The sequence below is a fragment of the Crinia signifera genome, chromosome 2 (genome assembly GCF_055691185.1).
Source record: "Crinia signifera chromosome 2, ASM5569118v1, whole genome shotgun sequence".
NCBI classification, from domain to species: domain Eukaryota; kingdom Metazoa; phylum Chordata; class Amphibia; order Anura; family Myobatrachidae; genus Crinia; species Crinia signifera.
The window spans coordinates 294604057-294616536 of NC_139218.1; the positions used below are offsets into that span (position 1 = coordinate 294604057).

At 43.9% G+C, this 12480-nt stretch overlaps 1 protein-coding gene across 1 annotated transcript; it reads left to right on the forward strand.

Annotated features, from left to right (window-relative positions):
* The first annotated feature begins 292 nt into the window (after nucleotides 1-292).
* ACOD1 (aconitate decarboxylase 1) lies at nucleotides 293-11170 on the forward strand. The gene is made up of 5 exons (XM_083171203.1): nucleotides 293-454; nucleotides 3406-3567; nucleotides 4267-4356; nucleotides 6903-7108; nucleotides 8626-11170. The coding sequence occupies exons 1-5, from the start codon at nucleotides 440-442 to the stop codon at nucleotides 9584-9586; spliced, it is 1434 nt and encodes a 477-aa protein (XP_083027329.1). The 5' UTR covers nucleotides 293-439; the 3' UTR covers nucleotides 9587-11170.
* The last annotated feature ends 1310 nt before the right edge of the window (nucleotides 11171-12480 follow it).

Genomic DNA, 12480 nt, shown 5'->3' on the forward strand with positions numbered 1-12480 from the left:
GTACAATAATGTGTATGGTAACATGTTAGGCCATTGTAGAATATCGCTGCAGACCTTTGTTATAAAGAAGGGTGGTATATTAACCGTTTCCCCTAATAATAGAAGAGAAACTATTAAAAAAAAAAAAAAAACATTGATAGTCTCATGAAAACATGGGTTAACCAATAACAAGACACAGTGCTGCTGAAATTCGATTTTACTTGTTTATAGTGTTTCCTTCTTGCAGCCTGTAGAACAGCTTGCTATGTACATACACTATGATGACTTTTACACATAAAGTGGGAACTTAAAAATGATGTAAATTGGAAAACCCAGCTGAGAAAAGAGAACTGAGAGACCTGACGGGAGGGTGCTGAGAGTTTCCTGAGTGGAGACCAGACTATAAAAATTGGAAGGATGTCAGAAGCAATGACAGGAGGAACTAGAGTCCTGAAACAACATGATTGCTACCAAGGTACTGTATAATATCATTTGCTGTGGTTGTAGTTGAGTTCTTAAGTGTCATTAATTAGTATTCTGTCTGTCTATCTTATAGTTCAGTGTTGTCCAAGTATGTCCTCATAGGCTAAATACTATTAGATAAATTATGTTAGACAACAGTATATGCTGTATGGAGCTTTTATGGAAACAGGGGGCCATGAAAATTAGAGATGAGCAGGTTCGGTTCTTAGAGAACCGAACTTCCCAGAACTTACCTGATAGAGGCAGCATCCGATCAGTTCAATCCTTTGCGCCATTTTGTCCAGGTTCAGAAATGAAGCTGAATGTCCCTCTGTTGGATTTTCGCAAGATCTGGACTCTATATAAGTCCCAGTGGTTGGTGCCATCTTCATTCCCGCAGTGCTGTCAGACAGCACGGATGTGTCTGTACTCTCTGTGGAGAGGAGCCTGCTATATGGGCTGCTTCTATGAGGGCTACTACTATGGGGATAACTACTATGTGGCAACTGCTATGGGGGCATAAATAAGAGGGTGCTATTATGGGGGCACTACTCAGAGGGCACTACTAAGGAGGCTGTGGGGCACTTCTAAAAAGGGCTACTTAATAGGGACTGCTGTTGGACACCAGTAAAAGGGGACAACTAAGGGGCTCTTTGAAAAATATAAAATAAAGTTGTTTTTTTACTGCAGGTCTGCCATATGTGCCATATCAGTGCATTGTGCTGCCCAGTGTCCCATATCAGTCCAGTGGTGCTGCCCTGTGTACATATCAGTCCAGGTGTGCCATATTAGTTTAGGGAAGCTGCCTTTATTACAAGGGGAAAAAAAGTTTTTTATTTTTTTTACTGCAAGGGTGCTGTTAAATGTGCCATATCAGTCCGGGTGCCATGGGTGCTGCCATGTGTGCTGTATAATTCCATGTGTGCCTTATCAGTCCAGGGGTGCCACCATGTGTTCCGTATCAGCTGCCTTTTCTTTACTAATATGGCACACTGGTGTTAAGTCCAGGGGTGCCGCCACATGTGCCATATAATTCCAGGGGCGTTGCCATGTGTGCCATATAATCCCTTGGGTACCGCGATGTGTGCCGTATAATTCCAGAGGTGCTGTATCAGTCTAGGGCAGGCATTCCCAACCACGGTCCTCAAGGCACAGCAACAGTGCAGGTTTTAGTGATATCCAGGCTTCAGCACAGATGAATTAATCAGAATCACTCAGGTACTAATTAAGCCACCTTTGCTCAAGCCTGGATATCACTAAAATCTGTACTGTTGGTGTGCCTTGAGGACCGTGGTTGGGAATGCCTGGTCTAGGGGTTTCACCATGTGTGCTGTATCAGTTTAGGGGTGCCACCATGTGTGCTGTATCAGTCCAGTGGTGCCACCCTATGTGCCTTTTCGGTCCAAGGGTGCCGCCATGTATGCCGCATAATTACAGGGGTGAAGCCATTTGTGCCATATAATTTTACTGAAAGGGTGCTGTTAAATGTGCCGTATTAGTACCGGGGTGCCACCATGTGTGCCGTATAATTCCAGGATACCACCATGTGTGCCATATAATTCCAGGGTTGCTGCCATGTGTGCTGTATCAGTCCAGGGGCTGCCATGTGTGCTGTATCAGTCCAGGGGAGCTGTCCTTTTTTCTTTTATTTAAAAGAAACATTTTTTTTCTTTTACTGCAAGGGTGCTGTTAAGTGTGCCAGTCCAGGTGTGCCTTTAAGTGTGCAGTATCAGTTCAGAGATGCTGCTAAATGTGCCGTATCAGTCCAGGGGCGCTGCTAAGTGTGTCGTATCAGTTCAGTTTTTGTGCCACTCACTTGTCGCTTAGCTTAGCCACATCGGTTTAGGGTAAGGTTGGAAAAAAGGATGGTCGGGGGGAAGGAGGAGAGAAGGTTAGAGTGTTACCCTGGAACTGGCGGGATCATGGCCACCCAGATACCGGGGTTGGTCTTTTGGCCACTGGCTTTCTCAGTTCTGAGATCCTGTACCCATCTCATCTTGATGACACAAGTATATAAAAAAGATAATATAAATAGGTATGAACTTTGCTCACTGCAGCTTATGATATGCGATCCTTAAGCAATGCAAATGCCTGAGGATGTGCATACCACACCCTGCCAGCATTTGCAATCGTATCGTACTGCGATCACAGGTCAAGAGGAACATTGCAACCATCGGTAGCAGTGTCTCTTTATGACTACAACCTGAGTAAGTCTAACCTGTCGCCGCCCAGCTTGCAAGGCCAAAGAAACTGTGCCTCACGGCACAGTCCTTGGCCCGGCCACACCAGGAAAATTGAACGGCACACCCATTTACAGCCTCCTCTTCCTACGAACGCCTCTGCTTGTCAATCCCGCAGAGGTGCTCACTTTTCTGCGCTGTGAACGTATCTTGCAAAGTTTTGCAATTGCATTGGTATTATGTATGTTAAAGGTAGTCCGCTAGCTGCCCAGCCGAGCTCCAAAGCCAGTCGCTGGGCTGCAATATTTAGCAAATGGCCTGGATGTGCATGCATTGTGCAGACAGCGCCCCTGCAGTTTAATGGGTCATGTATGCACTCTGCCACATCTCTGAATTATACCGTATATTCCCTAAAAACACATTTTGTCTGGCTTATTAACCTACTAGTAATGTGCTTTGGAGTATGAGATGAAACTATGGCACCAGAGCAAAGCCATGCAAACATAAGGAGAAGCTATAAACCCAACACAAAATTGTTCCTCATGACTCCAATGCTGTGAGGCAACAATGCTAAACACTGTGCCACTAGGAAACATAGATAAGGATGAAATTAGATTCGGTAGCACTGGTTTCTGGGTGCTTTTATACTGAAATATGCAGTGCTCTGATGGTTTATAAATGTAACGCCCAATATCAATAAAATCGTAATATAAGAGGCTTGTAATATGTACATAAAACCTGATTCAGCTAAATATATATGTGATATATCTGTGTTTTTTTCCAGACAATAACAGGCAGTTTTGCCGGGATGATCCATGGTGTGACCACCAGCAGCCTCACAGACGCCATCATTCAGAGGAGTAAGCGGATGATTTTAGACACTTTAGGAGTTGGGCTGATTGGCACCACTACCGAAGTTTTCCAAAAGGCTTTACAGTACAGCAAAGTAAGACTTATTTCCAATAGTTCTGAAAGCATCAGTTCTGAAATACACATTAAAGACCACCGCAGCTTAATAAATATATATAGCATACAAACTAGTTCCCAGCCCATCAAAACGATTAGACAACAATACAGTAATATCAGTAACACTTGAACTGCTCCGTTGGGTGGCATCAAGTGACTTCTGGCAGGCAAAACACTTGAATTCCCCCAAAAGAGGGGAGGAACAGCATTAGCCTTATATTATATAAGATATACATACTGTTTATGCTTACTAAATATAAGGAGCCTATATATATATATATATATATATATATATATATATATATATATATACTCTTTTTTTTTTATTATTCCGCACATAGAGAAGGGAGTCCACATGCAATATACTATAATAAAACAGACTAGCACAGTACAATTGGAATATATTGCTTATTCTTTGACTGTATCATTTTATAATGTGTTCCAAAATTGGTAAAAAAAACGTAAACTAGAAGCTGACAAAACCCCTCATCATCACTGAGATGAAGATTGTCCTCCACTGTCAGATGTAATTTACTTTTCCCGTAATCGCCCTAAAACTGAGATCTAAAACTCTTTAAACACTTATCTATCATTTTGTGTTTGGCAATGACAGCTGTTCTAGCGATACTTCTTTCCTTTTTGTCTTGTCTTATGTGGTCACCTTTCTTATTGATTTCAGATTTACAGCGCCGACATCTCCAGTACGGTTTGGGGCCAGTCAGATCTCCGCCTCCCTCCTCTCTATGCGTCTTTTGTCAATGGCATTGCTGTAAGAAAGATTTACAATAATCACTGTGTACAATTATCTTTGATCAATGTTAGATTGCTGCTCATCTTCCTGCTCAGGCTGCAGTATGGTAATAATACATAATGACATGGAAGTTCTGTGCACAGTTCTTCTAGGAATTGTATACAAAAAGTAATGCTACTGTAACTCAAGGCTCGTTAGCTGGAATGAGCAACTTTATATTAGTATTGTGCATTTATTGCTGTATAGCTTAAGGGATGGAAGCAACATGGTAAATGTGTGTGCCTACGGGTTTTATAACTGCATCGACTGTGCCCAGTTTGTGTGGGGGCTCTTACAGTATATGCTATGTTGAGAAATAGGGTCCAAAAAAAAGGCTATTTAGTAGGCTGGGTGCAGAACCCTATATTGGCCACGCCTCTGCTCACCATCATTGTACCACTTACTGCTGCAAACACAATGTTTGTGGGGGTAACTCAGATGTAGTTGGAGTTGCTTTGGGCGAGATTCTCTATTACAGAAATGCGGTAAAAACCCCGTTATCGGGGTTTTTACCGCATTTCTGTATTCTCTAATGTCCCTCCGCAGTGTCACCGCTGCGGAGGGAATCGCCAGCAAAAGCTGGCGGTTCCCTGCAGAAGCCTATGGGCTTCTTACCGCAGCGGTGTGTGAGGGATCCGTCACGGATCCCTCCCAGCATGCCCTGCGGCCGGCGCGTCAGTCTGCGCATGCGCAGACGGACTCCCGGGTCATAGACCCGGAAGTCCAGCAATGGCGCCGCATCGCAAGGGACAGCTCTTATCGCAAGAGCTGTCCCTTGCGTTAATGACCGCATATTTTAGAGAATGTACTCAGATGTAGTTGGAGTTGCTTTGGGCGAGATTCTCTATTACAGAAATGCGGTAAAAACCCCGTTATCGGGGTTTTTACCGCATTTCTGTATTCTCTAATGTCCCTCCGCAGTGTCACCGCTGCGGAGGGAATCGCCAGCAAAAGCTGGCGGTTCCCTGCAGAAGCCTATGGGCTTCTTACCGCAGCGGTGTGTAAGGGATCCGTCACGGATCCCTCCCAGCATGCCCTGCGGCCGGCGCGTCAGTCTGCGCATGCGCAGACGGACTCCCGGGTCATAGACCCGGAAGTCCAGCAACGGCGCCGCATCGCAAGGGACAGCTCTTATCGCAAGAGCTGTCCCTTGCGTTAATGACCGCATATTTTAGAGAATATGCGGTCATTAGAAATGCGGTGGCCGGCGATACTGGGCTGCGGATTTTAGAGAATCCCGCCCTTTATATGCAGCAAAGTACCGATTATTGGAACTTGGAATATGCAGGACCTGTTCTGAGCAAGCATGAACAGATCATGTGACGACGAACGGCGAATGATGATTGGCATCAAAATGTCCCTAATTGACATTTAGGGCCTTATTCTAGTTCACTCTTTCTGACAAAATCCTTCTTAGCTGGACAAAACCATGTGCACTGCAGGGGGGCAGATGTAAAATGTGCAGAGAGAATTAGATTTGGGTGAGTTATTTTGTTTCTGTGCAGGGTAAATACTGGCTCCTTTATTTTTACACTGCAATATAGATCTCACTTTGAAGAAAAACCCCACCCAAATCTAATTCTCTCTGCACAAGTAACATCTGCCTCACCTGCAGTGCACATGGTTTTGTCCATCTAAGAATCTAAGAAGGAAATTGTCAGAAAGAGTGAACCAAAATAAGGCCCTTAGTTCCGTCTCGGACGGAGGAGGGGGGTGTTGCAGGGACGTAGTCTGAGGCGTGTTGCCACCATAGCAGGGGAGGGAAGAGGTCAGGATCTCCTTCAGAGGACGGAGGTTTCCTGGCCTGTGTAGGACTTAAATCGTCCTGCTTGGAGGTCCTTAAAAGCAGTTCAGATAAGTAATGCAGCAGTAGGCATTACCATAGTAGTACTTTTACTGCTGCTTCTAGGCCCCTAGTGACATACAGATTATCCCTGAATCTTAACATTTTGGCAGCTGTATTAATGTGATGCTAGAAGCAGAGTTCACATTAAAAGACACTGCGCCAGATGCACAAAGATTCAAAAGGGATAAAATGGAGAGTGATAAACAGAGAAAATACTGCAGCCAGTATTTACCCTGCACAGAAACAAAATAACTCACACAAATCTAACTCTCTCTATACATCTTACATCTGCCCCACCTGCACTGCACATGGTTTTGCCCATTTTGAGAACAAATTTGTACTGCGATCAGATCTGAACAAGGTCCTAAGATTCAAAAGTGATAAATTGGAGAGTGATCAACAGCCAGCCAATCGTCTCCTACCTGCCATGTCACAGACTGTGTTTGAAAAAATGTCAGACAGGAGCTGATTGGCTGTCTGTTTATCACTCTCCATTTTATCACTAGCTTAGTGCATCTGGCCCCATAAAACTGGCCACATTATACTCCAAGTCATACTATAGATTTTTTTTTTACTCTTTAATATTCTCTAAGGATGCCTAATCATTAATGACTCTAGAATTGAGATATTATCCTTATTTATATAAAAAGGTTTATACTCTCACTATGTCATTTTCTAGGTTCACTCAATGGACTTTGATGACACGTGGCATCCGGCCACACACCCATCTGGTCCAATCCTCCCTTCTCTGATTGCTCTTACAGAAACTGTACCTGCACCAATGAAGAAATCTGGATTGGATTTTCTTTTAGCATTCAATGTAGGCATAGAAGTGCAGGGAAGACTCATGCATTTTTCTAATGAAGCAAGAAATATTCCAAAAAGGTATGACGTGTATTGTTTAGACAAGTAATACCTATCATTTACAACAATGTTACCTTTGCTTAGAGCTGGACTTACCCAGTGTATGGAAACATCTATAACATATAATAATGTAATGACTTTTAAGGTGAAATCTCTTATGTTACATATGGTAACATCTTAGGGCCATACACAGACAACATGCACAGAGTGGACATGATTCTGAGTTAGGAACAAAGCAGCCACAAGTGCTGATGTCCAGGGCAGCCATGTTTACTACCTTTTGCTATTGGGACTATCCACCCATCTTTCTTTGGGGCCGAATTTGGCCCCAGCCCCGACGGTCTGGGTTTGTGCATGCGCATTTCTGCGCATGGCTTCGGCGAGTCACACACACGCCAGGCTGTTCGCTGCGAGGAGTGATTTATGGGCGACACCATGACAAGGATGGGCGTTTCCCTGGGAATGCAGGCAGGCCGTTGCCATCACATGACGTCAGCGCCTGCCCCCTCTTTCGCGGACCCAACAGAAACAAATGTCGGTTGAGACTGACTTTTATTTCCGAAGGGGAGAGAAACCGTTCGACCAGGCATTAAGCCATTCGCTAAGCAGGGAACAACCGTACTGAATCAGGCCCTTTCTGCATATGGTTTTCCATCTATTGCCATGTCTGCAATCATCTTCATCATCAGTATAGACACTGACACCAGCCCCACTTCTAAAGGAGGCATCCAATGCAGCAGTAGAAAGAGGGGGAAATCTCTTCATAATTACTCACCATTTAACATCGGATGAATCCCCCCTCTCCGTGTGCAGTGGCCGGAGAAGACAAGACTTACTTGGCTCTGCGTTGACCATGGGGAGATCGGTGTCATTGCTGATGTCAGTGTCCCTCCCCCCAATGGGCAGGAGCAACCTAACTAATTACACAGTGCAGCTTGTTCCCAGTGGCGTAGCTACGTTTTTGGCGCCCCCCCGCCGTTAGGTGGGGGGGCGCCCCCCCCCCTCGCCGCCCCGCCGAGCACCCCTACCCCGCCGAGCACCTTTACCCCGCCGCCCATGCATTGCAAACCCCCCCTCAATCCCCCGCAGCGCAGACTTACCTATCGCGCTGGTCCCGGCGGCTCCATTCTTCTGCTGAGGACCACCAGAAAATGGCCGCCCCCATACAGCAGACAGTTTCAGATAACTGTGTGCTGTATGGGGGCGGCCATTTTCTGGTGGTCCTCAGCAGAAGAACGGAGCCGCCGGGACCAGCGCGATAGGTAAGTCTGCGCTGCGGGGGATTGAGGGGGGGGGGTTAACTATAGCACCGCAGCCCCCGGCGCCCCCACATGCACAGCGCCCCCCCCCGCGGTGGCGGGGGCTGCGGTGCTATAGTTACGCCCCTGCTTGTGCCAGAGTATTGGCATTTGGCAGCGAAAGGCTCTGAATTTCTAGTGGTCCATGAGTCATAATAACATGGTATACATCATAGTACTTTTATTACCCTGTGCATCTTTTGTCTAAAGTATGTTTATTTTCTCTATGTGTACCCGCAGGTTTCACCCTCCTACTGTGGTTGGCACAATGGGAAGTGCTGCAGCAACATCTAAATTATTAGGTTTGGATCAGACTCGGTGCAGAGAAGCGCTGGCTATTGCAGCATCATATGCTGGGGCTCCTATGGCTAATGCAGCCACTCAGACCAAACCCCTGCACATAGGTAACGCGGGACGAAACGGCCTTGAAGCTGCCTGCTTTGCATATTTGGGTCTTGAGGGAAATAAGCAGATTCTGGATTTAGAGTCTGGTTTTGCTGCTTTCTATGATGACTATAACCCACAAGCCCTCCCATCACTCCAAGCTTATGATTGGCTGCTAGAAAAACAAGCTGTGGCTGTGAAACGCTTCCCTGCTCACCTTGGCATGCACTGGGCTGCAGATGCAGCATGCGCAGTTCGGAAACACGTTGCTGGTGGTGATACGCCATTGCCAGTTAATAACATCCACAAGATCATACTCAAAATCCCAGATGTTAAATATATCAATCGCCCCTTCCCATCTTCAGAGCATGAAGCTCGCCATTCCTTCCAGTTTAATGCATGCACAGCCCTCCTTGATGGAGCTGTGTCTGTCCAGTCATTCAGTGATCCCAGCATACTCAGGCCAGAACTCAGGGAGCTACTTAGTAAAACAGAAGTTGTTCACCCGTCTGACAATGAGCCCAGTTTTGAAAAACTGTATTGTGAGGTGAGTGTTACACTGACAAATGGAGCCACCTATACAGAGAGGTGCAACACATTCTATGGTCACTGGAGGAACCCGCTGAGCAACGAAGACCTTGTAAAAAAGTTCAAGTCTAATGCATCCACAGTTCTTTCCATGGATGGGGTGGAGGCTATTGTGGAGATGGTGAATAATCTGGAAGACGTGTCAGACTGCTCAGTGCTCTGCTCACTCCTCAGACTAAGAAATCAGACCACAGACAAGCAAGAGATGTCACTCTCCAACAAGTCATGAGTGCAGACCCTCAGCTTGGATATACCTCCATGAGACTACATAGGTCTAACTGCTAAATATCACAGAGGTCACCTGACCTCTTGGTTAAGACTTTTCAATATCAGATACTTTGCACTTTAGCGGCTGTGTGGTGGAAATATGTAAATGATATATCTATACCATGCACAAGTATTCCATATATAAATATATATATATATATATATATATATATATATATATATATATGGGAGTCATCACCCATGAAATATGACATCATTTAACATTAACATACTTATACTGACTTATTTAGTTTTTAGTTTGTTTAACAAATAGAATCCATAATAAATAGGATAATGCATACCTCCCAACATTTAAAGATGGGTCAGCGGGACTCTAGTGTGGGACTTTAGCCGCGTGCTCCCAGAAAGGGTGTGCGGCTCCATGGGAATGCTGCATTTGCAAGACATGCCCCATTTTCATCCTTGTAAGAGCATGCTCTGTGAACCCTGTTCCTCTGCCTTTCCTGCCAAAATTGGGACAGTTGGGATGTATGCATAATGTATTTATTTCAAAGCAAGCAATTTCATATAGCATCATCTATAAATCTCTATGATTTGCAGAGAGATGATGTGCATTATTAATTATGTGTGATTTATTGTCATATAGATTCTAGTTTCTTGTGTATCAGGTATAGGAATGGGATTGGTACGAAATCCGTCGGTCGGAATCCCGATTGTCAAAATCCCAGCGCCGGAAGCCCGACCGCCGACATCCCGACAAGGGGGGGGGGTGGATCTCGACACGCAGTGGGCCCGGTGCCTCGCTATGCTCGGCACACTAAGTTATTCTCCCTCAATGGGTGTCTTAGACACCCATAGAGGGAGAAAGTGTCGGGATTTCGGCGGTCTGGATTCCGGCGTCGGAATTTTGACCGCTGGGATTCCGACCGCCGGGATTCTAACTGCATCCCATGGGAATTACATTTAACATGGCTACGTGTTGTTTTAGACTATATGCTATTTATTTTCTCTCATACTCTAATTCTTAACCTGGAATGAGAGGTAGGTTACTATAGTATACTTATTGACTTTCCGGCTGCCAGGTAGCAGGGGCAAGGTGATGCAATGACATCATCACAGTACCGTTCCTTGCTGTACAATGCTGCAAATGACATTTTACAATGGAGGATGGGGACATGATGACCCATGATTACACAATTTAAAGCAAATCATATCATAAAGTCATCCAGACAACCCAATTGACTTGGGAAGCCTTGCCTACTTTTTTCCGGAGATTCAGAGGTCTCTCTAACACTAGACCAGGCATGTACATTATATAATACAGCTACAGACATGATGCTGTAAGATTACTGGTTTACTTTAACAATCCAAATGTCAAATCCACCACTTGTGTAACAGATGTCTCTTCGTATTCAGTGATTTTACTTTGCAATCCACTTGAGATATTTATTGTTACTCTGTAGTGTACACTACAAAATTTAGCAAATGTTAATAATGAAATCAGAAAGTAAATGTGCAATAACATCTTTGTGTACAGCAAGTGTAATCTTTTTGACTTCTGTTTCTCACTGAATATTTTTGTATTATTGATTATATGACAATAAAGATTTTTTCAGTTTAATCATCATCTATATATATATGTCTAGTGTCCATTGGGTGTCTCTGAAACACTGCCATCTGTTAGCAGCTAGTAAAAATACATCTCTTTCTCTCTCACACATGCACAAACACAGAGGCAATCACAAGGTAGCAGAACAGTCATCTATATATATATATATATATATTAGGGCGGAGTGAAAAAACTGAAATTGAGAAATTCAAAATCGGCTAGTGTGGAAAAGTTGTGACTTGACTTGAATAAGAAACGTGCAAAAGCATTTTGATCTGAGTCAACATCTTCTGTTCTGGCAAGAGGCCTGAAGCTTCACTTTTTTGGTGAAAATTACGAAAACTATGAAGATGCTCCGATCTAGTTAAAATTATGTCAGGATGTCTTAGAGTGGTTCATTAATATACTTTAGCGTAGTAAAAGAGAGTACGAGCTTGTCCTAGTGCAAAGTGACTGACTTTGGTGGGAGAAAAAATCCCTAATAATTGACCTATTTTCATGGTCACAATTGTGAATATTGTGTGTTTTCTCCTGAACGTGTTTATAATAGAAGCACAAATACTCTAAATGGAATTTCGGTGACACTGTGTGAAATATAACACTGCATAATAGCCCTTAATCAGACCTGATCCCAGTACAAATTTGTTCTCAAAATGGGCAAAACAAATGCTGCATTGCAGGTGGGGCAGATGTAACTTGCTGAGAGAGTTAAATTTGGGTGGGGTGTGTTGAAACTGAAATCTAAATTACAGTGTAAAAATAATGCAGCCGGTATTTACCTTGCACAGAAACAAAATAACTCACACAAATCTAAAGGTCTACATCTACAGATCGATTGTCAGATCTGGCTGGTTGGAACAAACAGCTGGTAATATCTTAATGACAGTTTTTCAGCATTTCAAAGCAAATGGTCAACTGTCATTTGCTCTCATCTTTTACCAGGATTTTGTTCCAACCAGACAGATCGGACAATAAATCTGTAGATGTATGGCCACCTTAAATCTCTCTGCACATGTTACATCTGCCCCACCTACAGTCCAGCATTTTTTTGCCCATTTTGAGAACAAATTTGTACTGCGATCAGGTATGATTAAGGGCCATTATGCAGTGTTATATTTCACACAGTGTCACTGAAATACATGAAATTGGATTTATGCTGCTCTCTTTGCAGTGCATATACAAAGATAGACAATCCTGTGTATATAAATAAGAAATAACTGTTGCAGTCTGTTATTGAAAAACAGTAACTGTTACAATAAGTATAACAAGTAACAGTGTAAACTGTC